The sequence below is a fragment of the Erinaceus europaeus genome, chromosome 16 (assembly GCF_950295315.1).
Source record: "Erinaceus europaeus chromosome 16, mEriEur2.1, whole genome shotgun sequence".
Taxonomy (NCBI): Eukaryota; Metazoa; Chordata; class Mammalia; order Eulipotyphla; family Erinaceidae; genus Erinaceus; species Erinaceus europaeus.
This window is the reverse complement of record NC_080177.1, coordinates 42,950,415-42,976,844: the sequence shown is the minus strand read 5'-3', so window position 1 is coordinate 42,976,844 and position 26,430 is coordinate 42,950,415. Positions and strand designations below refer to the sequence as shown.

The following is a 26,430-nucleotide window of genomic DNA, read 5'->3' as shown; positions in this document are numbered from 1 at the left end:
TAGATAGCTAGTAGGCATATTTTAGTTATATTCCAAAGGGCCTGTGCTTATACTAGTTTTTTTTCCCCTGAACCTGAAATCTGATATGCAGATGGATCCAAGTTATTATCTGGGGAGATGATGCCATGGCTGCATAAAGAACCAGAAAGCTGAATCAGGAAAGATAGTAGCTCCCAAGTATAGGAAAGGTGTATGAACATTGTTGACTATAAACCCCATGGATTTGATGTAATCTGGGGCCCATATTCAGTTTAGAAACCTATGTGATTTCTGCATCCCTGTAGATCTGAGGTCACATTCTGTGGTCATAAGTAGGAATGTTCCAAGCTGCCCAAATATCAGGACCCAACTTCCTCAGGTGTAGCATAGAATATGTTTTCCAGCCTCCCTTCTCCACCATTGTTGATCCAAGTTGAGGGCAAGGTCCTATGGGGGCCCACAAAGGGGTCTATTTTGTTGTTCCTGATAGAGATGACCACTAACAATGGTGAGAGGGACTTATTCAAGGTCTAGGCCCATCATGTCTGTTTGGGAATCTCAGGACTCCCGATTGGGCCCCAGCTGATGGGGTGGCCTGATAGTGACTAAAGAGTCATCATTAATGTATGCCAGTCTCTTGCCCTTATACAACTTTTGCAGTCCTTGCTTTGCTAAGGATAGCTTGGGAGTGAGTCAGGGAAGTATAATAGGAAATAGGTGAGGAGGGTAGCTAAGTCTAAGTAGACACTATTACACTATGAACTTCATACTGACTCACTGCAGACTATTGTGTACTTTTGCTTTCAGGTATATATTTTGCCCTAACTTATGGATACATGTGAACATATGTTCTATCTTACAGGACCTGGTCTATATCTAGGTTTTGGGACTTTGTTAGGAAGTGAACCACCTGGAATGGAATTAGAGAATCCTATGAAAGGAAAGTTCTCACCCAAGTAGTGAGGCTGAAGGGTTGGCATTCCATGCCTGAAGTCTCTGGACACAGTCTGAAGTGAAGCATGTTGAGTTGGTACTCGTTGCATTGATTAGGTTAGGATCAGCAGATGCAATATCATTTGATATGAATTGAAAGAAGCATGCAGGAAAGTGAGCCCCACCATAGAGGTTCCAGGACTGGGAGAAGTATAAAAGGAAGTGGGAGGTTCCTGCTGTCTTAGGGTTTAAGAAGACAATAGATAGTTATTGCTATAATCACATTATTTGGAAATTAACCCAATTATTTTGGTTAACTTTGAAAAATCCCTTTGTTAGGATTTGCTGTATCATACACAACATCATCATAATTTATGTCCTTTGACATTATTTGTATATAGCTGTGCCACCATTTGCTTCTGTTCTCCCTGGTCTAAGATTTTAGGAGAGTCAACATTTCAAAGAATCAGACTATGGTCTGTGCATTAAAAAGTTTAAGACATTCAATGAATTTTTCCCCTCTCAAATTAATTAAATAGTGATTTATATGACTACAAATTAATAGGAGTGGGGGAGTTGGGTGGTAGTGCAGCGGGTTAAGCGCAGGTGGTGCAAAGCACAAGGACCAGCATAAGGATCCGGGTTCGAGCCCCCGGCTCCCCACCTGCAGGGGAGTCTCTTCACAAGTGGTAAAGCAGGTCTGCAGGTCTCTATCTTTTTCTCCCTCTCTCTGTCCTCCCCTCCTCTCTCAATTTCTCTCTGTCCCATCCAACAACAACGAAATCAGTCATAACTACAACAATAAAACTACAAGAGCAACAAAAGGAAATAAATAAAAAATAAATAAATATAAAAAATTAATAGGAACCCCTTTAAAAACACTTGCTGGGCCTCTTAATAGTGACCCATTGAGCCGTCCAGAAAGGGAAGAGTAAAAGACACCACTTTTGGGTGAAGCAACAGCATGTTGTGTTGTTTGCTTCAATTAGTGGTGTGACAAGTTACACCACATTTGGCAACTGTTTGGGCGTGTGAATGGGTGGGGAGACACGGATATCAAGGGACAACTGAACAGGCTTCCTGCTGCTGGTGTGGGTGACATGGTGATGGCCACAGTCAAAAAAGCAAACCAGAGCTCAGAAAGAAGGTACATCCAGTGGTGGTAATTCGACAACAAAAGTCATACCAGAGAACAGATGGTTTATTTCTATATTTTGAAGACAATGCAGGGGTCATTGTAAATAATAAAGGGGAAACGAAAGCTTCTAGCCTCACAGGACCAGTTGCAAAGGAGTGTGCAGACTTATGGCCCAGGATTGCATGGCAGTGTTGCATGATTCTTCAGTGTATTTGTAAAAAATAAAAACTTATTTGTTCCCATGAAAAAAAAATTAATAGGAGTGTACATAAACACCATTCCCAGTACCAAAAGACTGTCCCATCCCACCCCCCACTACCCCATCCCCACTCCCAACCCACCCCATATATTGAATTATTTGTCCTCTATCAGATTGAGAAAGGAAATTAGAGTCACAGGTAATTTGACATCCTAAATTCTATTGAAGTGGCTCATTGATGTTAACGCCTAATATTAACCAGCAATATTGTGGGTTTACCTTTCTGATATTTCCTGTCTGAGGACAAGAGAACTATTGTACTTTTAGATCCATTTGTAAAGCCCCCCTTTTTTTGTAAAGCCCTTTTTATTTACTCAGGATTTTATAAAAACTTTATCAAACTGTTCCTCAAACAGTCATATGAAGCTAAAAGTTCTACCCAGCCTTGAATACACAGATGTCTACCTGAATGCAAATGTAGCCAGATAACAATTTGATAGAGTAAACTTTGTATGTTTTTTTGTCTAGTACTTCCTGATATTCCATGCCTTTCCCCAGTTTTCAACAAGGGTGCTCTGTGCAAACTTTGTCTGAAAAGGACAATCTAATGAAGTATAGGCCAAGTCAGTTTTGGCATATGTTTGAAAGACAAGACTACAGGCAAGCCAGATGAAAGGAGATAAAGAAAAGTAGTTTTACCACTTCTTCCCCAATTGCACCAACAAGTTTTAAAGGCGGGGAAATGAAAGTTCAAAAGAACAAATGGAGCTTACATGTTAATACAAGGGATTCCTAGATAATGTGACACTGTACCCCAAAATCATAAAGGTTTTTCTGAGAGTATAGTCAGCTGATGCTTCATTTCTTGGGTAGAAACAGGGCAAGCAGCAGAAAGCAAGAATTCTCTAAGCTCCACATAGTATGGAAAGAATGAAAACATTTCTAGTGTTCTAAACAGTGAAGATAAAATAGAAAGAACTAGATGTGATTTGTCTTCAAGTTCAGTCTTTTGCCAATTCCAAACTTCTGTGAATTTTAGTTCTATAATTTCTACTTAGTTCTCTTTCTCTAAGATCCTCTCCTAACCCACTCTTAATTCTCTTTAATCCTGTGAATATATGTACTAAATGCAAAATCTGAGCTGTCTGGAAATTTATTTCTATTGACTTATTTTTCTCATATTGGTTGTCTTTTTGTTACTATCTTTGTGAGCATTGCACTTCCTTGTGAGTGGAGTTTCAGAACTGGACTAAGAAATATATTATCAAAGCAGCTGCCTTAAGTGGGTAGAGCATCATTTCATTTTTAAAAAGCAGTAGGTAGTGTGTCATAATTTCCCATCTCCAAATAAGAATTACAGTTGCAAAACTCTTGTGGAAAATGTAAGGATAGCATCTCCATGCTTCTCGAACAACTGGCAAGACTTTTCTACTCTTTAAAGAATATAACTGGAAGGAAGTTGGGCAGTAGTGCAACAGTTTAAGCGCACATGGCACGAAGCACAAAGAACCTGCATAAGGATCCAGGTTCGAGCCCCCGGCTCCCCATCTGCAGGGGAGTCACTTCACAAGCAGTGAGGCAGATCTGCAAGTGTCTGTCTTTCCCCCCTCACTGTTTTCCCCTCCTCTCTTGATTTCTTTCTCTAAAAAAAAAAAAAAAAAAGAATATAACTGCAAGAGAATTTACATTAGCATCTAAGATGGAGATAATACAGGAAAATTAACCAATAGAGGCATACAGTACAGCCCAGAGAGTTACCCACTATATTTTATGGAATATATATTTCTAGATGTTGCTCTATACAGATACTTTTGCACATAGTTTTAAATGAATAAAAATTTAAGGGAGTTGGACGGTAGCACAGCAGGTTAAGCACACATGGCACAAAGCACAAGGACCAGCTTAAAGATCCCGGTTGGAGCCCTGAGCTCCCCACCTTCAGGGGAGTCGCTTCACAAGAGGTGAAGCAGGTCTGCAGGTGTCTCTCTTTCTCTCCCTCTCTCTGTCTTCCCCTCCTCTCTCCATTTCTCTCTGTCCTATCTAACAACAACAACATCAATAACAACAACAAAAATAACTACAACAACAATAAAAAGACAAGGGCAACAAAAGGGAAAATAAATAAATTTTTCAAAAATAGTAATGATACACATCATCCTTCTAAATGACTGTACATTCCATTGTATACATGTAACACAATTTTTCAAACTAGCCATTTATGGAAGGACAATTATTTCTAGAATATTATAATAACAAAACTTGTTTCTTTTTTTGTGTTTGTATGTGTATATATGTTTAATATCTCTGTGTGTCAGATGATATCTCCTTGGGGCAGTACCTTTCATAACTTCTTTGTGAGCTGAAATTTTTTCAAATTCTTAAATAATCATTAAACTACTCCTACCAGGAAGGTTGTACCACTGCATATTTATACTAACAGTGAGTCCATTTCTTTCTGTTTTTGGTCATATGGGGTATTTGCAATATTTTTAAATTTTACCAATGTGTCAGACAAAAAAATAACAACTAAATTGTTTGGTTATTTTTTTTTTGTTCAAAATTGATCAAAGATGATGATTTGACTTGAAACTTATACAAAATACATAGAAGAAAACATAGGTGAAACACTTCAGGACCAGAGATAAATTTGGAAATTTAATCCCTGTATCATAGGAAACTAGATGAAGAACAAACAAGTGGGACTATATCAGATTAAAAAGCTTATTCACAAAGAATTTGCCACGAATTTCCTAGCAGCTAGGAGAAGATAGTTGCCCATCATACATTTGACAAGGCATTGATGTGAAATATATAAAAGAACTGTTATAGTTCAACAATAAAAACAAAGACACAGTTTAAAAGTGGGGGGAATATTCACATGGTCCACAGACATATACTTAAATGTTCCACATATGGGGGTTAGGCGGTGGAGCAGTGGGTTAAGCGCATGTGGCGCAAAGCGCAGGGACCGGCCTAAGGATCCCGGTTCGAGCCCCCGGCTCCCCACCTGCAGGGGAGTCGCCTCACAGGCGGTGAAGCAGGTCTGCAGGTGTCTATCGTTCTCTCTCCCTTTTTCTGTCTTCCCCTCCTCTCTCCATTTCTCTCTGTCGTATCCAACAACGAATTGCATCAACAAGGGCAATAATAATAACCACAACGAAGCTACAACAAGGGCAACAAAAGGGGGAAAAAAAAAAAAGGCCTCCAGGAGCGGTGGATTCATGGCGCAGGCACCGAGCCCAGCAATAACCCTGGAGGAGGAAAAAAAATTTAAAAATTTTAAAAAAATGTTCCACATATTTTACCATTAGAGAAATGCATACTAATTAGGGATAATAGCCGAAAGAGTGAAGCAGCCTAGATGTCCATCATCAGATGACTAGTCAAAGAGGTCATATACTCCATATATATATATTCCATAGAATACTATGAAACAGAAAAGATGATATTGTGTCCTTTGGGACAAAAATGGATGGAAATGCAGGTGATTATACTTAGTGAAATAAGTAAAGGGATGAATGACAACTACCAAATGTTTTACTCGTGTGGAATCTAGATATCTGATTTACATGAACTTGCCAAAAAATAAACAAACAAAACAGAAGCAAGAAAACTGTAAAACTAGTGAGAACTATGGTGGATATTTTGGAGAGGTGGGAGAGTGGGGATACAGAACTTTGATGGTGGGTATGGAACTATAAATTGTAATTTTACAATCTTGTAACAAACTCTTAATAACAAATAAAAGAAACAGAAATGCTTACTAAAACCATAGTGAGATATCACCTCATACTTGAGATAATAGGCTACATCAACAAAAAAGAAGTGACAATTATTGTCAAAGATTGAGGGGGAGGAAATCCTATACATCAACTATTGGTGAGAACTTGTGCAGTCCCTCTATAAAACAGTATGGAAGTGGAAATATCTTATGATCCAGCAATACCACTCCTAGGCATATATTCAAAAGACCTTGATGTACTAAATTCAAAGAATATATTCACCCTATGTTCATATATACACTATTTATAGCAGGTAAAATATGCAATCAACCTATATGCCCATCAACAAATAACTGGATGGATGAAGAAGTTGTGGGATATGTATATTCAATGGAATGCTAGTCTGCAATTAAAAAGATAAAATTGTATCCCTTGGGACAAGAACTGGAGGTGGTTATGTTAAGTAACTAAAGAGGAAAAAAATACAACTACTAAGTGATTTAACTGAAATGTAAAATATGGATACCTAAAGGAAATGAATTTGCAAAATAACAATAACTCAGCTCTTAGATGTTACAACTATAGTGATAACCAGAAGGTAGAGGGAGCACAGGACTTCAGTGGTGAGTGTGTTGAATTACACATATATATGGATTAGAAAATATTATAATTGTGTAAACCACTGTTAAATCGCTAATATAAATTTATAAAAGAAATAATAGAGTTGATTGGGGATGAATGCAGTAAAATTTACAAACATATAGGCATATGTGTAGACTCCTAAAAGTTTATATTGTCAACCAATGTTAAATCAATAAAATTAATTTTAAATAATTATTTTTAGTACTTTTCCAGTGGATTCTTCAAGTTCTACACCAAGTACATATGCAGGAGCCAACTTTTCCTGTAATGTCCACTGCATTATATATTATATATAAACTGTAGTCAGAGATAGACCATACAGACCCAGTGTATCTTTGAGGATCTAAGTGGTTCATGAATTCCAATTTGTCCTTTCAAAAATTACAGTAGAAGTTAAATAGAAAAGAAGGGCTTTGTTTGCATCAGGAAACAGTTTCTCAGTGAGGAAGCTAGCAAACTTCAAGAAGAGGAATTCAAGGCCTGGTTATATGCTGAGGACTGTTAGGGTGGCATAGCAGTCTATATATAATTAGTTTACAGGAAAAAGTACATGTTTATTAGGGGGAAAGGTGGCATATGCAGTTGATCAGCATACAGTGGGCATACATAATCATGTGTCATATGTACAGAAAATGATGAAGAAATATCAATAGTGTGGGAGGGTTTATACGGTAACAAGAAAATGAATGACCTGGTCAAAAGGTTTCTACACTAACCAATTCTGTTCAGTTCGTCATCTGTATCCTCTGTATCCTATGACAAAGGTCTGTCTTGGTCCAATCAAAACCAACAGGCAGTGGTACACCCAGTTAAGCACACACAATATCATTCTCAAGGAGGCAGGCTCCCATTGCAGAGGGGAAGCTTCACAAGCAATGAAGCAGAGTTGCAGGCTTCTCTCTTTTTCTCTGTTTCCCCCTACCCCTCTCAATTCCTCTGTTCTTTCAAATAAAATACAGGTGTAGGAAAAGGAAAAATGGCTATCAGGAGAAGTGGTTTCCTTGTGCAGGCACCAAGTCCCAGAGATAACCTTGTGGTAATTTTTTTAAAGGGGGGGTGTGAAAATTAAAATAAAAAACCAACAGAGCATCTTCCATGGAAGGGATTGTCACATTAACCAAACTGCAAGCCTCCAGCCAATGTAGTTTTTTGCTTCTTTTTTTTTTCAAATGTTTTATTTATTTATTTATTTTCCTTTTTGTTTTTAATCATTGTTGTGGTTATTATTATTGTTGTTATTGATGTTGTTGCCAGATAGGACAGAGAGAAATGGAGAAAGACAGACACCTGCAGACCTGCTTCACCACTTGTGAAGCGACCCCCCTGCAGGTGGGGAGCAAGGGCCAGTCCTTGAGTTTCGCGCCATGTGCGCTTAGCCTGCTGCTCTACAGCCTGACTCCCAGTTTTTTGCTTCTTTATCATAGAAAATCTCTCTCAGTTTTAACAATAATGGGACAAAAAAATGTACAGAGCTTTTATGTATTCTTGCTGTCATCTATATCCACTTTCCTATCCTGACTGCCATTCTAACTGATAATAGCCTGTGTTGACCTGTTCAATGAAAGTTCTATAATGATGGAAGTATTTCAAATGTGAACTGTCATATTATTTGTCATATGTGGTTACCAGCATTTGAAATATACCTAATACAACTGAATTTATTTCTTAATTCATTTAAACTTAAATAGTTACATGCAGCTAGTGGTTACCATATTGAATAGTGCAAACTTAATGCCTAAAAAATAGGCCTCTCAATTTTTACATCACTCACAATGGTGCTGTATCTCTGGTTGAATTCCTGTTACAGATAACAACTGACAAGTATATAGGGAAGAACATCTATACAGAAAGCCAACCTGCAAGCAGTGACAGAAAGGGAGGACAATAAGAGCCTGAGTTATTTTTTTTTTTTAAGAGCTTGAGTTCTAAGAAGCCACTTGTGACTTCTAGAAACCACTGTTGGAAACCCAATCCCTATTTCTGTCCCCAGACTGGAATTATCACACGAACTAAAATATTCATGAAGAGCAAAGAAGTTGTGTGACAGTGTGCTCTTCACTAGCCAACCCACAACCCACAAAATGACTTCCTGTTCTTTCTGGCCAGTTCTCTATGTAGGTCCTTCAGTTTTCCCGTTTTTCTTTGTCAAATGAATATCGCATCCTTTATTGAATATAGTTAGTTATCAGTGTTGTTTATCACATTGAAATATTTTCTTTTACACATCAACCCTTTTGCACGTCTTTACAATGATGTAAATTCCAGTCTCTGCAATTGATCCTTTAAAGTCAATTTAACCAGAAATAGGTCTTTATGGATGGGCGGGGCTGAACTGATGATGAAAAATTAATAAGAATCGCTGAACATTTCCTTTCAAGGCTGAGTATGAATAGCGAACAAAGTGAAGTGGTGCCAAACTGTGTTCAAAACCAGGAATCTATACGATAACAAGGTACTTTTTTTTTTCTTTAAGTGATTGCTTCAATAAGTAGTTATCTGTTGACAACAGAATCAAAGTGTCAGTGCAATAGATAGCTCAGTGTGCCTTTGGTTTGGTTCCTTGGATGAGCATGCTTGTCTTTCACTTCCTCACAGTTTGGGGCCCGCCCTCTTAGACTATCTTCCTGAGAATGTTAAAAAAAAAAAAATCTTACTCTTAGACTATCTTCCTGAGAATGTTAAAAAAAAAAATCTTACTTCATGTCTTTGCTGTCTTGTTCCCTTCTTTATTCACACATCACGGGGTTCCGGTCCTCCCAACTTCTCTACTGTTCAGTAAGTCAATTTGCTTTCTTACTGATTTTTGTCCTGACGCTGCTCTGGCTTCTGCGCAGATCCTCACTCCCTCCTAGCCTTCTACTTGGACTAACTGGACCTCCTACCCGAGAAGCACGGGATCCCACAGGAGCGAAGTGCTGAAAGCCTCTTCTACCAGCCTCTGGCAGCTCCCAGAAGGGGAAGCCCGCGCGCAGCAGCCCAGCACCGCATTGGGCTGGCGCCCAGCTGGGTATGATGGTTCCACCTCCCGGGCAGCTTGCGGGACACAGCTCATGGCTGGGCAGCTGAGCCAGCCGCTGGCTAGTGGGGGTTTCCTTGGCTCGCGCGCCTGGCAGAGGTGGACACATGTCCACTGAACAGCCTCTGGAACTGCCCGGATGCTGCAGGCGGAGGCTCCTCCGAGAGACAACTTCGAGCCCTCTCTGTGGAGAGCCGGAAGGGGACTACGGGTTTCGATCCCTCCCCTTTTCTGTCTGGGTCTTACTGCTTGTCTCTCTGAGACCTTCCACTTCCCAGGTAAGGACTGGCGAACAGGGAGCATCTCTCCTCCGGGCACCCTACCATGAGTAAATCTACTGGCAGCGATCAGAACTGCACCCACCTTTGGCTCAAGGCGGGTGAAAGTCCAGCTATCAGCTCTGTGATGTTCTCCGCCGGGGTACTGGGGAACCTCATTGCGCTGGCACTGCTAGCACGGCGCTGGCGCGGAGATTCCCGAAACAGCAGCCGGCGTGGGAGCTCCATCTCCTTGTTCCACGTGCTGGTGACGGAGCTCGTGTTCACTGACCTGCTCGGAACCTGCCTCATCAGCCCGGTGGTGCTGGTTTCTTATGCTCGCAACAAGACCTTGCTGGCTCTGGAGCCCGTGCACCATGGCGTGTGCACCTATTTCGCCTTCGCCATGACCTTCTTCAGTCTGGCCACCATGCTCATGCTCTTTGCGATGGCCGTGGAGCGCTACCTGTCCATCGGGCACCCCTACTTCTACCAGAGCCGCGTTACATGCCGCGCCGGCCTGGCCGTGCTCCCCTCCATCTATGCTGTCTCCCTGGTTTTTTGCTCCTTGCCGCTACTGGGGTATGGGGAGTACGACCAGTACTGTCCTGGGACTTGGTGCTTCATCCGACCGAGTCCGACAGGGTATCTGAAGCTTTATGCTTCCCTGCTGCTGATTCTTATCACTGCGGTGCTCCTCTGCAACTTCAGTGTCATCTTCAACCTTATTCGCATGCACCACCGGAGCAGAAGGACCCGCAGCGGACCCTCCTTGGGCAGCAGCCGGTGTGGCCCTGGGACCCGCAGAAAAGGGGGGAGATTGTCTATGGCAGAGGAGACAGACCACCTCATTCTTCTGGCTGTTATGACCATCACATTCGCTATCTGCTCCTTGCCTTTCACAGTAAGTCAGTTTTCATTTCCACAGCTCAGCTCTGTGCAGCCTGCTCACACTCTCCCAGCTCTTTCCACTACCACATAAATTTTTGCAACTTGTGAAACTTATACTAAATTTGTAAATAATACACACACACACACACACACACACACACACACACACACACTACAAAAGAAGGCTTGGCCCTCCTTTTAACTAGCCCAGTCCCCACCTTCCCCCACATCCTAGATTTAAAAGTCCCTGTACAGAGTCCTTGCATCCACCCACCTCAGCTTGGCTTAGTACCCAAAGAGGAGGCAGTTACTTCTATCTTTAGATGATTGTAAATAATACAACCTCATAGCCTCCACTCCACTGAGGCTAGCTCTCCTTGCTTTGTATTTTGTTTCTCCCTGGGCAAAATGTGGTACCCAACCCACCAGCATTCCAACTGGCAGTAAGAGTGGTCCCAGAAGAGAATGGTCCCTGTTAAGAAGAGAATATCAGCATCTATTGTTTCTCCTAGAAGTTCAACACCTATTTTATAAGTTGTCCAGTTTACATATGAAGAATGTAACACTTTTGGCAATGGTAATTGGAGGGAAAAAATGACCTCCAGGAAGAATTCCTTCCCAAGCTTTTGAAAGCCTTCTATAGGAAGCATTTGTACCCCCTCATAAAATATCTTCTTAATATCACTATCAGAAATGTATGTTGCAACCCTTTAAGTTATGCATGTTCATTTTATGAGCATAAAGTTTCACAGAGTTTCATTTCAAGGATGAGAGAGTTAAGCATGTCTAAGTCTTGTCACCCAATAGGCCAAAGACAGCCTGCAGAACTTAAAGATGTCTATATAGGTTCTGAGATGAGTTCTTTCTTGAATTGGGTCAATCTCAGGAATTAGTCCCATGATGCTGTGAATTGGTGCAATACAGTGAGTCCAGGATGTGTCTGATCATGTGCTGGCCTCTTACAGAAAAATGGGAACAAAGAGTTTTGGCAACATCTTCCATACTCACTCCCACCACCACATAAACTTTTGCAACTTGTAAAACTTGATCTTCATTTTTAAATACATCTCTTTGCTGGAATTTCTCAGGAATAAGATGAGCAAGACGGACCTTGAGGAGGTTGGGGGTAAGCATTTAGCAGTAACTACCACCTGATGGTTTTTTGGCAGACCTGACTTGTAGAAGCTGAAGAAGTAACTTTTCCCTACTTCTCACTTCTATGACTGCTTTTTAAAATAATTTTTAAGTCTTTTTTTAAGATTTTACTTATTTACTCCCTTTTGTTGCCCTTGGTTTTTTATTGTTGTAGTTATTATTATTTTTGTTATTGATGTCATCATTGTTGGATAAAACAGAGAAAAATGGAGAGAGGAGGAGAAGACAGAGAGGGGGGAGAAAGCGACTCCTCTGCAGGTGGGGAGCTGGGGGCTCAAACCGTGATCCTTTGGCTGGTCCTTGCGCTTTGCACCACCTGTGCTTAACCCTCTGCGCTACCACCCGACTCCCTCTATAACTGCTTTTTATTATCTCTGAAGGCTTATAGATGTATCTCTGAAGGCTTATAGATGTGTGCTGGGAAGGGACATAGGGACCTGAAAGCCCAGACATAATACCACACCACAATCATTATGCCATCTCTTAGCTATGTTCTCTGTTCCCCACTGTCCTCATACTTCTACCTCAGCCTCTACCAGAGCAGAAGCTTGTTTGGATCAGTAACTTATACTTTGCAGGGAATGAGTAGAGTAGGTCTCAATTACACCCTTATAAAAGGGAAGTAGAACTGTGTGAGACTGCATTTCCCATTCCCTCTTGATCCAGGGAGTTGGTTCAATAGGATGTTATAATGAGGAAACTAACATGGCTTTTATGTATTTGTTTTGTTTACTGATAGAATCTTTCAATTATGTAACTAAATCAGCTTTAGGGGGTGGAAAACAAATGCTATGAACATTAATCTGAGATATATTTGAAAGCATTTCAAACTCCACTACATAATCCACTAGATCAATTCACTCCTGAATTGAGGAATGCCTGTCATATACTAGTGGGAAATAGAATGTTGACTCTTGGAGTTTTCTCTATCATTTGTGAGTATTTAAGTAAAAATAGTCCCACTTTGAAATCCTGGGAATAGATTCATAGGTGATCATATAGTTGTGAAAAGGACTGTTATTCTTTTTCCTAAGCTTTCTAGAGGGGGAGAGCAGGAGAATAAAGGTTTCCCTTTGATCTCTACTGACTCACTGCATAAACTATTTTTTAGAATAGTGGTGATAATTTTAACAGCTTTTCCCATTTTCAAGTGAATTTCCCTTTTAACATAGAACTTCCATTATTATCATGTGTTAATTTTCATATATATTCTTTCACCTTTTATGTAATGTTAAGCCAGGGCAGCCCTAGTGCTTAGACGTGGAAGTCTGGATAGCAAGGGAGAGCAAGCAGATTTGCTTTCAGGCTATGCTTTTATTTAGATTGCTTGTTTGTGGCTGTGTGGTATGGAGCAAATGAAGTTTATGAGAGGTCTAGGTCTCACAAGCCATTCCGTGGCATTGATATTAGCAAATAGTACCTAGATTTGCTTCTACACATATGCATGGCAAAGATTACCAAAAATCGAGGGAGGGAAGTGTGAGCATAACAAAAAAAAAAACAAGCTAAGCTGATGTCTTGACTCAGGAGTTGACACATTTCATAAACTATAAATAACCCAGAAGACCCCTAACAGGTATTTGAACCTTAAATGTAAAATAGTAAGGCTTCTTTTAATAAGGAAATTTATATCTATAAATGTCTTGTTTTATTTTTGTCATAAATTGTCAGTATCTAAATTAGGGAGCCTAAATTAGGACCAAGTGTGCAGTTCCCTTTTCTCTTCTTCATAGACCTTTAAACTAAAAAGCTAAGATGGAGCTTTAAGGAGACTGGATAATGTAAATGCTGGTCTAAAATAAGAAATAGACTGTTACTCACACACATACACACACACACACACACACACACAAATCTTCTGTTAGTACACATAAAACATTTCTCATGTGATTAAAAAAAATCATATGGTGTTTAGGAAATGATATTTTTTGGCTTTTCAATATGAAATCATGCAAGGGATGAACAACATACTCCAAACTGTTTATGCACTAAGGGGATATTGTATAAATTAATAAATTCCTCCTTATGTTAATCAGCTGTTGTCATCATTTCACAGAGATAAATATAAACTTACTTTCTTCCTGAAATGGAACAGAGCACAGGAAACATACCGGACCTCCATTCTTTCCTCTGAAACTGTTTGTGTCTTGATTTCAAGTCCCATCAAGCCACATTCTCACTACTTTACTAATAATAACAATTAGCTCCTGGTCACTTTAAACTGTTTTCTACATGCCATTAGGATAAAGAACTTCTGTATTTTATTCAGTTCTAAAATTTCCAGAGTGAGCCATTAACTAACTTTAAAAACCCCTTCATCTTTAGAAATTCTTTAGGGCTATAATTTCTAGGTAAATCTGATTAGTGGAAATATAATCTTTGCAATACAGAGCAAACTCAGGTAAACAGTACTGGATTTCCTGTTAATTCCCAGTGCCATGTGTAAAATATAACATGAATAGGAATTGCAAAACGGATATGAATTGACCAATTACATGCATGTACAATATCACAATTCTTATTTAATTGTTTTAATTTTTTTATATTTATTTACTCTCTTTTGTTGCCCTTGTTGTTTTATTGTTGTAGATAATATCACAATTCTAATAGTGATGAAATAGAAATCCTGAAATCTCCATGCATGATCACAGTGAACTTTGCCTAGTGCTATTTTAAGTTAGTATCCATGAGCTACTGGAAGCCCTTTGATCATTCATGCATCATCAGTGATGTGTTTGGAGTGTTGAAATAGTTTTATTGTGCATTAACTTTTAAAAGAAAAATTCCTCTTGAGCATTTTCATTCGACACCTTTTCCCTTGCCATTTGATACTAGGAAATGGTGTCTGTGACTAAAAATATAATTATATTACTTTAAAAACTAACAAGAACTATACTCCTCTTCCCCTAAAGATAAGTTATATTTATGTGTGATTGATGCAGAAACATAATGTTTCAAGAAAGAAATCAACTAGTCTCTTTGCAGCTAAGGGTTTAAGATCCAGTTAATCTACAATTCACTCAGCTCAGCTTCTGTGACTTTTCTTATTCTCCATTTTGAAGTTTCTAACTACCTCTCCTCTTCCAAATCTTGAAATTAGATCCATTGTGCCTCAACTTTTACCACTAAAGTGTATCAAGATTTATTTTGTAGAACAATGTACTGCCAATTTTAAGAATAAATTACCTCCCCCCTCCCCAATAGAAAAACTGAACTTGGTCTCTGTTCTAAAGATGGGACACATGTAAAAGAAAGAGTCAAGGAGAAGGAACATGCCTCTAGGGAAGACTGAAACTTCCTCTAGACCATACACTTCATAGACTACACACGGATCATTTAAAAATAATTTGATTGTTGATTTACAAAGTATTTGCAAATGGCTTCCAATGTCCATCATTTTTGTGAAGGATTAAGAGTTACCAACTTGGAGTATATAGGCCCAGAGATCTAAACCTTCACATGAGCTTTGTTTCCAGCTCTGGGATCACTTGCAACACTGGGCACAGGCCAGTCTTTAATGCTGGAGCCACATCGTGTCCCAGTCTCTGCTTTTGAAGTCAAATAGGCTCCTGGTCTCTCCATTACAGTTACTCATGATTAAAACATTATATTCCCTGGAAAATATACTCCTCCCCACAAAGTGTTCTTAAAGAACATTTATGAAAATCCTATTACCACAATACATAAATGACTTTCACAAGGTAATAAACACATACTAATTGAGACCTATAATTTACCTCTGCAAAGTCTATGGTAAATTTCATGTGGTAAATTTACATTTATATCCACATCATATAGTAGCTAAAAGTAAACACTGGGTCCCACCACTTGAATATAACTTACAGCTCCCCAACTGACCTGGAGTGTGATTTCAAACAAGGAAACTGAGCTTCTAAATCCTGAATTCCTAATCACTAAGACAGAAATAGTAATACTTTGTAGGCTTGTGTAAGAATTAATCAAAGTATAATTTATAATTTCTTAGTATAAAGTCTAGCATAGATAGGTATTTGGTAAATATTAGCTGTGTCATCAATTTCCAAAGGAAAATAAGAGTGCATATTAATGGCCAGGACCTGAATTCCACAAGTTCATAAACAGAACTGATTTACACAATCATCTGAACAATGTTGCATATTATTTAAACTAATATGATGTGGCAGGTAAAAATAAAAATAGATATGATGGGTTGGGGAGTTAGAATAATGACTATGCAAAAAGGCTTTCATGCCTGATGTACCAAAGGTCCCAGTTTCAATAGATTCAATTCCCAGCATTACAACAGACCAGAACTGAGCAATGCTCTGGGAAAAAAGAAAAATGTGATATAATATAGTCAGGAAGAAATACTATCTTTTTAAAAAGTGAAGTGTGAATTGGTTCATGACCAATGGTTTTCTGTTATTGGTATATGTGCTGCTGATGTGAGCACTCAACCAATGGTTTCCTATGCAGAGATGCTAGGAAATAAATTAACTCTACAACTTGTTTTTCTTTTAGTGCATCTGAGGCCTTATGCACATGTGGTTCCACCACTACCCTAGGACTTTTTTTTAATAAGAAAGAGAGGAATTGAGAGAGGGGGGGAAGATAGAGTGGAGAAAGACACCTGAAGATCTGCTTCACCGCTTGTGAGGTGATTTCTCCCTCCTTCCCCCCACAGGTAGGGAACTGGAGGCTCAAACCAGGATCCTTGCTTGGGTCCTTGCACTTGGTGCTATGTGCATTAAACCTGGTGTGCTACCACCTGTCCCCCCCCTCTACTGAGGACTTTTTTATTATTTATAAAATGGAAATATTGACAAGACCATAGGATAAGAGGGGTACAGTTCCATACAATTACCACCACCAGAACTCTGCACCCAATCCCCTCCCTTGAAAGCTTTCCTATTCTTTATCCCTCCAGAAGTATGGACCCAGGATCATTATGGGTGCAGAAGGTGGAAGGTCTGGCTTCTGTAATTGCTTCCCCACTGATCATGCATGTTGGCAGATCTATCCATATTCCCAGCCTGTCTCTCTTTTTCCTTAGTAGGGCAGGGCTCTGAATAGGTAGGGTTCCAGGACACACTGGTGAGGTCATCTGCCCAGGGAAGTCAGGTTGGCATCATGGTAGCATCTGGAACATGGTGGCTGAAAGAATTGAGGTATAAAACAGAAGAAATTGTCTAATAATCATGAACCTAAAGGCATGAATATAGCAGATGAGATTTGGGGTCTCCATTTTGGAAAAAGCTAAGTAGGTCTAGTTTAGGTATATTCCAAGGGGGCATGACTTTAATTTTGCCTGAACCCAACAGTTAACATGCAGGTGAGATCAAAGGTATTGTCTGGGAAGAAGGTGTCAGAGTTGGGAACAGGACTGGAAAGTTGGATCAGGGAAGAGAGTAACTCCCAAATATGTGAAAAGTATATAAATACCATTAACTGTAAACAGCATAGATTTGATCTGAAGCCTATATTCAGTGCAGGAGCCTGTGTAACCTCTGCATCCCTGTAGGTATGAGGTCGCATTCTGTAGTCATAGCTAGGAACATTCTAGGCTGCACTCATTTCAGGACCCCTCTTCCTCGAGTGGTAGAGTATATTGGCCCAACCTCCCTTCAGAGAATGGGACTGTCCCTACATCATAGGAGGAAAGTTCCTACAGGAGCCCAAAGGGGTACATTATGTTGTTCCTGATGGAGATGACCACTGACAGTGGAAAGAAGGATCTGTTAGAGGTCTAAGCCCATCATGTCTGTGAGGAAATCCCAGGATTCCCTGACCAGGGCCCTGGGTGATGGGGTGGCCTGGTAGTAATCAAAAGAGCCATCATTAAAGTATGCTGGTCTCTTGCCCTTATTCATTTTTTGTAGTCCTTACTTAGTCTGACAAGATTAGCTTTGAAATGACTGAGGGAAGTGAAATAGGAGGTAGGTATAGAGGGTTTTGAGGTCTAAGTAGAAACTATTTGATTAGGTACTTTATGCTGTCTTAAAGAAAAAGTTCACAACAGTTTACAGTGACTTAATAAATGCAACAAGCAAGGGGGGCTTTTTTTTTAACCCTGAAACAGGTGGTATGCTAGAGATGTAGCTCAGTGGTAGAGTATAGATAGGCTTTGCATATATGAGGTCCAGTATTTGATTCCCATCACCCACATACCTCCCATAAAAACCCAAGTAAGTAAACAAAAGAAATAAATATCTTGGTTCATATGATAGTCTATATTTGATAAATTAGAATCTCCAAGGAAAGAAATGTCATTTTTAATGTGCCTTAGGTGATGTCAGTGAGCAGGCAGATAATGTTTTCATTTTCTCTAAAGTTCTAAACCCACTCAACAATTGCATTAAATGTCGAAAATCAGTTCACACAATAGTTCAGTTCCAAGATGAAGCTTTCCATGAAGAATGAAAGGACTCTATAGAAAACAAATTTAAAAGGATGCTAGCTTTTATCTGGGCTACTTTCTAGATATCACTATGAGCCCTATATCTTTCACAAAACCTATACAGAGAAAGATCCTGTCTTAAGAAATGAAAATATTCTTGAATTTCTGATAATTTTCTCACAGCAAACATATTGGTAATACATGCAAAAAGAAAAAGACATTTTACCAGTTTCTATAGCTTAAATGCAGAATATACCTAAAATATTATCAACTGACCTATAACCACTGTGGCAGTCTTTGATCAAAAACCAGAATAGACAAAAGGGAGAAGGGAATGTGGGGTTTCATTAAGATCACAAGATGCAACACAAACTTTCTCTCCTTTTTTTTCTTTTTATTTATTTATTTATTTATGAAAATGAAACGCTGACAAAACCATAGGATAAGAGGGGTACAACTCCACACAATTCCCACCACCAGTACTCTGTATCCCATCCCCTCCCTTGATAGTTTCCTATTCTTTAACCCTCTGGGAGTATGGACCCAAGGTCATTGTGGGATGCTTCCCACACTGAACATGGGCATTGACAGGTCGATCCATACTCCCAGCCTGCCTCTATGCCTCTCTCTTTCCCTAGTGGGGTGGGGTTCTGGGGAATCAGAGCTCCAGGACATATTGGTGGGATCGTCTGTCCAGGGAACAAACTTCCTCTTCTATGCAGTCATATTCCATGTTGAGTATTGAGTTTCAGTTTGGGGTGATGGCAGGGCTGAATATGGATGGTGGTGATTACAGCTGTTTTATGCTCTTTGTTGTGATGGTCCTGAGGTATGATTACAAATATGAGCACCAAGAGGACTGGGAAAAACAAAGTATATCATACTCAGAGGTCCTAAAGTTAGGCTCAAGGGACACATGGGGTACTAGCACTGGCATGGATAAGAAAGGAATAAAAAGAGCAGAATCAAAGAGAGCCTGGGCTGTGGCTTTTGTTGGAGTTTCTGAAAGAAAGGCAAGGCGGAGCAGGTTAAACAGTTTAGGATAGCCTATTCTGAATCATTCAAAGAGGCTTCAAGCTATAGAAATACTCCCTAGATGCTTGGTACTGGATCCTGTAATAATTAAGCAGAGGAATATTGAATCCTGGAGTACTGGACCAAATAGATGAGTTCTGCATTGGTTAACTTGTCTATGGGTTTATTGCTCCCAGGTTTATTCTGCATTGGTTAACTTGTCTATGGGTTTATCGCTAATGGAAGTTTATCTCTAAGAGATAGCCTAAAAGGCTTGACTGATCCAGGGAGAAGTGGTTTTTTTCCCCAGCCAGAGAGATTTTTGAAAAAAAAAAATCACAATACATCAAAGCATCACAATAGGCAGAAGACAAAATACATAAACAATTCAGCTGCACAAAAATGTGAAGGTACATTGGAGAAGAGTTTAAATGGTAAATTTTATGTCATGTATATTTGACCACAACAGCAGCAAAAGAAGAAACTCATGATCTGTGAGACTAAAAAGGATGATCTCTAAGCAAATGAAAAGAACCAAAACAAATAAATGGGAAAGGAAAAGACACAACTTACATCAAGAATTTTAGTTTTCACTGAAGACTACCTATTTTCCATGTATAAGTAGAGAAATCATCTTCTACAAAATATCAATCGCTTCCTAAAAGGCAGTTCTAAAAATGACCCACATTGTAGATTTAAAAAGAAAGGAAACAAATAGTACAGAATTGCTTCATCCATTTCACTTCTCATTGTCCTGTCATACTCTAAGAAGATCAGAAACTGTGGAGTGAATTTTTTCTCCAGTGAAAACATGACTCATCTTCATGTGTAAAGTTGTGCCACTAGAATGCTGAGTCCTTGCCACACTGTTCATTTTGACTGACTAGTTCAGTTTTATCATTTCTATGGTGAAACTAAGTCATAAACTCAGCTGTAGACTTTATCTAAACAGCAAGTCTATCTGTATGTAATTAATATATTTTAACCATATTTATGAATAATATCATCCTGATTTCCAAACTCTGAAATTGCTCAACTGTACCATATAATTACTGTATAGTTCTTATGCAAAATAGTTTAAATGACCTAAAGATACTTCTTCATAGCATTTTCCCACCTAGTTTTACCCTTCTTTCTATAATTGGGGAAATCTGCCATCAATTATTCTTTTTCCTTATCCACCTGCCAAGTCTTTTCTCCATTCTTTATGCCAAGATTCTCTGGCATAAACACCTATGGGTGCCAAACATTCTTGCTATTGTCTTAAAATAAGCAACTGAAGATGGCTTTCTTCTCCCTCCCTTTAATTTTGGTTTGTATACCTAGTTATCAGATGCCTTCAGAGTAAGTCCCAGGGGGAAGGAGGTAGAGGAAAGAAGAATAGCTCTGTAACTCACATACCACCACTGGTGAGAAAAACCTCTGAAACATTATAATGAACTGACTCTAAATGACTAAGTGTAATTTACTTTGCCTCCTTTGTAGAAGATATATGAAAGTGTTTTTTCTTCATCCAGTGTGAATTCTATGTCCTGTTCCTTTCAATCAAGCAAAAGAGTTGTGTTGCTCCCTAATTATCTAAGGTATCTGATAAAGAGTTACTATACCTGTTTGAAAACATTGATCAAACTGTAAATACATATAAGCTTCTCAATATTTATGACATTGTTCTAAATATGCTCTAATATGTGAGCTACACTTAGTACCATAGACACTATATTGTTATCAAGGGAATTGGAATTTGTATTCTCAATTGGTCACTAATCAGCTCCAGGAACCTGTACAAGTCACCCAACTTTTCTGTACCTCTGTGATAAAATGGAGACAGTTAACAACTAACATTGCAGGGAACATATTAAGTGAGCACTAAGCCAAGCAGCTTACATGTATTACTTCCTATCATTCTCTTAACAACACTATGTTATCCCTGTTGTTACTGTGCATCTTATGGATGTAGAAACTGAGGTACTGGCCAGGGAGTTGCTTAGTGGTAGAGTACAGGATTTGATCATCCCCTCATATGCCAGAGATGAGCAGTGCTATGCTTTACCTCTCTGCCATAAAATAAATAGATTTTTAAAAGAAATTTAGGTACAAATAGGTAATACTCATGTTTCAGAGTTTCTATAAAAATTAAGAATACAGGGAGTTTAGCATCCAGCACAATTCATGACAAATATATTAGGTTATTAATAAATCAGCAACATTAATATCATCACTCTTGCTATTGAGATTATTAAAATAATTCTAGTGGCTAAAAATGGTGTTCCTATTAATTATAATTCACAGGAAACATGCTTCCACTCATCATATTATGACTTTCTTTTATAATAAAAATCATTTTTTCTTCTTTTCACCATTATCTTACACAAAACATATTTAATGTTAAATCTCAAGACATAAGTCTAAATCTGTCCAACAATTCAATGTACAACTAACATTATTTCCTTTTGCTTCTTACAGATATTCGCATATATGAATGAATCCTTTTCCAAAGAAAAAGAGTGGGACCTCCTAGTACTTCGGTTTTTATCAGTGAACTCAATAATTGACCCCTGGGTCTTTGCCATCCTTAGGCCTCCTGTACTAAGACTAATACGTTTAATCATCTGTTGTCGGGTTTCATTAAGAACACAAGATGCAGCACAAACTTCCTCTTCTATAACAGTCAAATGCCAGTAGGCAGACTAAATTTTGTAGACAATAGCTAAAAAGTGCTTAGTTGACCAGTATCTGGAAGATCTTTTTGAAGTAATTCCTTGGAGAAATGAAAAAGCCAGTTTATAAACAAAATGAAGTTATCCTAATAGAAGAGAGTAAACAAACATTTCACCAATGGTTTCAGTGACAGATGTGCTAATAAGGCTCTTCATGGAAAATGTCAGAATAACTCATAAAACCTACTTTTGGTGATCATGCTATATGGTCCTTATAGGAACAATTAACTGAATACATTTAAGATTTAGTTGCTTTAAAAAAAAAAAAAAGATTTAGTTGCTTTTGATTTAAGCTTTCCTGTTGAGTGAGAAAGCATGTGGTTTTGCAATTTGTTTAAAGTCCTGAATAGTTACTATGTTTTCTATCTAAATCTTCTGTGTTATTACTGTATGTGTAAGCATACAGTATACAGTCACATCAGATTAAACTTCATATGCATGCTCTAGGGGGTCTATATGTGGACCCAAAAAGTTGAGGTCCTTCGATTGCTTAACAGTCTCTTCATCTGAAAGATGAGGTTGAATATCTTAGGCATTATGTACTGTAATGTTTGTATAAGTGGGAGTACTCTCATCACTACAGTATTATACTTAGAAGAATGTTCTGTGTTGGTTAATGCCAGCTTTTTAGCTAGTCCTCCAGAAACTATGTGTCTAAGTGTCAAGTTATTTATTTTATATTATCCATGTGCTGATAGTAATAAAATATGTTAGGAATTTTCTTCTCAACAGGAAATAGTAGAAATATTCTTAAGAACATTAATTCTCATTAATATTCTTCATTCTATTTCCAGGGAAGGACATTTATGGCTATATCTGTAGCCAAATATTAAGATTAAAACTGAAGAATCTAGTCAATTCTTTAGATACACTGGAACTATTTTTATGCTGATGTGGAAGCCATGACTAATATATACTTTGTAAGATGACCATCATATCAAATCTCCTTTGTTAATGTTTTTATATAGGAAATATAATCTGACTCATACCATATAGGAAATCATGTCACAATGAGTCAGATCTTAATATATTTCTAAATCTAAATATTTGGTATGTAATCAAAATATTTCAGTGAATTTATGCTGTTTCATTATAGCTTATTTGCTTTGTAAACTCATCTAAAATTCTACAAAAATAAACTATAAAGCAAAATGGAGCAGTATTTGATGAATCACTCAAATAGCATTTCTTAATTATTGTATACAATACTACTAGATGAGATAAAAGTAGAAATGTTATGTTTTATTTGGCATGATTTTAAAGTGTAACTGCCTTGTAAATTAAAGTTTAAAATGTTAAACATAGTGCCTGATATTAGGGGATTTTCTTCAGTTCTCACCCTTAGAACATCATCTTCAAAATAGTAAATTCATCTTAATTTTGCAATGATTTTTATTATAAGATAACTTATTAAAACAGTAAAAAGGGGTGTTCGGTTTCATACAAAGTTTCATTGAGTTGCTTATGGAAAATTTTTTCCTACAAGTCCCTATCAAACTAAACAATCATTCAGAGTTATCCCAAACCAATGGTGGCATCAAGACATTCTTACACAGTCTATACAAATTTAACTATTATCTTAAAATAATAATAAACGGTTTGGTTATCTACTAATTTTTCAAAAACAAACAATTTTTTTGCCTCCAGGGTTATTGCTGCACTGCTACAGGAAGCTATTTTCCCCATTTTGTTGCCCTTGTTGGATAGGATAGAGAGAGGTCAAGAGAGAAGTGGAAGACTTATAGTTACCTCCAGACCTGCTTCACCACTTGTGAGGCAACCCCCCTGCAAGAGGGGAGCCAGGGGCTTGAACTGGGATCCTTATGCCAGTCCTTGTGCTTTGCACTACTGTCTGACGCCCCCCCAAAAACAAACAAAATTTAACTCTGGACTGGTAAATAAATATATCCTGTGACTAAGTATCCTAGTTTTCTTTTTAAGTTATTCTAAATAACAGTAATTACATCCATGAATAATTATTAAACATATAATTCTGAATTTGCTTTGAATCTGGAAGGCTGATTTCTCACATAAGTCTTTTCTCAAAAAGATATAAATCACAATCCTCCACCCCATCTTAATGACACAAAAAAATCCATAGTAATTAATAACAATGCTTTTTTAATGATCTAATATCATAATATCACTAGTGGGTAAAAGATGATTCATTCTGAGGGTCCAAAATATAAGAATTTAACCAATGGGGGCAGATGGTGGAGTACCTGGTTAAGTGCACACATTACAGTGGGCAAAGACCTGAGTTCAAGCCTCTGGTCCCATCTGCAGGGGGAAAGCTTCACAAGTGGTGAAGAAAGGCTGCAGGTATCTCTGTCTCTCTCTTTCTCTGTCTCTCCCTCCCTTCCCAGTTTCTCTCTGTTTATCTAATTAATTAATTAATTAAAATAATAATTTAACCTATTTATTTAAAAACAAGTAGATTTCTAGAGCTTTATTTCCTCATGTAATTATGTTCCTTATACTGTATTAAATGACTAAATCCTGTTATTCTGTGTGCACCAATATGTATCTAGAAAAAAATGAAAGTAAAATTCCACATAGTGGGGTCCAGACTGTGGCACACCTGGTTAAGTGCACACACTAAAGTGCACAAGGACCCCGGTTCAAGCCGCTGGTCCCCACCTGCAAGGGGAGAGCTTCATGAGTGTTAAATTGAACTTCAGGCATCTTTCTGTCTCCCTCTCTATCTCCCCTCTCCTCTCTCAATTTCTCTCTGTCTCTATCCAATAATAAATAAATAAAATTTTAATTCCATGTGATACTTATTAATGGCTATTTAAGAATAACTTAGATAAATCATTTATGTGTGTAGATAATTCTTTTTAAGCTTTATTTAATTATTAATGAAAGAAAGAATGAACCAGAGAATCACTCTGGCACATGTAATGTCAAAGATCTAACTCAGGACCTCATGTTGGAGAGTCGAATGCTTTATCTACTACATCTCCCAGGCCACTACATATGTAAATATTTATTAAAAAATCACAGCCTATATACCTGTCTAAGTTTACTGTCTCATATTCAAGTTAAATAAACAATACAAAATTTAGCCTGGAATGTTAAAAGAATCACATTGGATGCAAGAAAACTTAGAGTTTATTCTTTGCCTCCGATGAAAAGAGAAAGAGAGAAAAATAGAGAAAGACTGATGGATTATTTCCCTGAAAAATGTCAGCCTTATAGGTGTATAGAAATAGGATGGATCAAAGCAGTCTGTTCTGAGTTGAATCATTTCCTGGGTGTTTCATTGCAGCCTCTAGTCATAATTCTCAAGAGAGAACTTGAAAATTCTTGTACTAAATTGAGAACTTGAATCTCCAAAAATCTGATATGGACTCAAGTTTGTTTAGAAGCTGTAGAAAGCTACCAAAAACCTGAATCTCAAAGCTGTTTGAATCCATGGCATCTTAAATTAGATCAAAGCAAGCTCCGAAAAACAGTCATAACTTCAACTGCCATGTTGGCAAAAACTGCAAGCCCTGAACAGCAGGGAGAGCAAATTGGACCCATATTGCTACAATCAACTTGTAATTCATTTAATACTTTTGGCAACCCTGCATGCTCATGTTTTTTGCATTTTGTAGAAGAATTGTTTTCACATATATAAATCAGCTATGTTTGAACAAAGAAAAAAAACTTAGATTTTAAAATGTGATGCTTTTGAAAGACAGCAGAGGATAATTAGCTTCTTAAATAGAGGTTTATTTATTTCACTTACCCAAAACTAATGGCTTTCTGAATTTGGGAAGACCTTCTGCTTGAATCATTCAGATAGTCAATCTTCTCTGCAAATGTGTAATTCATGTGTGAATGTATTAACTTGAATATTTGATGCTTATCTTCTACCTTCATTAAACACTTGACCTCATTGAAGTTTCTCTCTGAATTCACATTTATAACATCTTCAATCACAGAATAGCATTAGTAGTGATTTATTTTAATTAAAAAATGTTTTGGGTGGAGGAACCTTCAAGATTGGTGAAGTCTTTATCTTTCTCCCATTCCCTCTTAATTTTTCTCTGTCTCTATCCAAAAAGAAAGAAGTAGGAGAGAGAGAGAGAGAGAAGGAAAGAGAAAAGAGAAGGGAAGGAAAGGAAAGGGAGGAGAAGGGGGAAACGGTGGAGAGGAGAGAGGAGAGGGGAGATCACTGGAAATAGTGGATTCATCATGCAGGCATTGAGCCCCACCAATAACCCTGGTGATAATTTAAAAAAAAAAAAACTTTAGCCACCTGGAATACATGTTTGGAAATGAAAATTATCATAGCAATTCACAAAAGTTACAGTCTAATTCACACATAGAACCAATGCTATGTTTGATGAATTAATTTTCACTTCAGAAAATTTTTTCCATAATTTTTGTGATGCTTCTAT

At 38.1% G+C, this 26,430-nt stretch overlaps 1 protein-coding gene and 1 non-coding gene across 4 annotated transcripts in view; both read left to right on the top strand.

Annotated features, from left to right (window-relative positions):
- Window positions 1-26,430, top strand: part of PTGDR (prostaglandin D2 receptor) — a 96,303-nt gene that overhangs the window by 54,860 nt on the left and 15,013 nt on the right. The window contains exons 1-3 of one of the 3 annotated variants that reach the window (XM_007532052.3): window positions 8,980-10,790; window positions 21,786-22,000; window positions 22,834-25,251. In XM_007532052.3, the coding sequence (XP_007532114.2) occupies window positions 9,954-10,790; window positions 21,786-22,000; window positions 22,834-22,861 (1,080 nt within the window). In that variant the 5' untranslated portion in view covers window positions 8,980-9,953 and the 3' untranslated portion in view covers window positions 22,862-25,251. Of the gene's footprint in view, window positions 1-8,972; window positions 10,791-21,785; window positions 22,001-22,833; window positions 25,252-26,430 lie in introns of those variants that run through there. The other 2 variants (XM_060174964.1, XM_060174965.1) reach the window with 2 other exon arrangements.
- On the top strand, window positions 1,779-1,914 carry LOC132533643 (small nucleolar RNA SNORA21). The gene has a single exon (XR_009545499.1). It is a non-coding gene; the product is annotated as a small nucleolar RNA SNORA21 (small nucleolar RNA).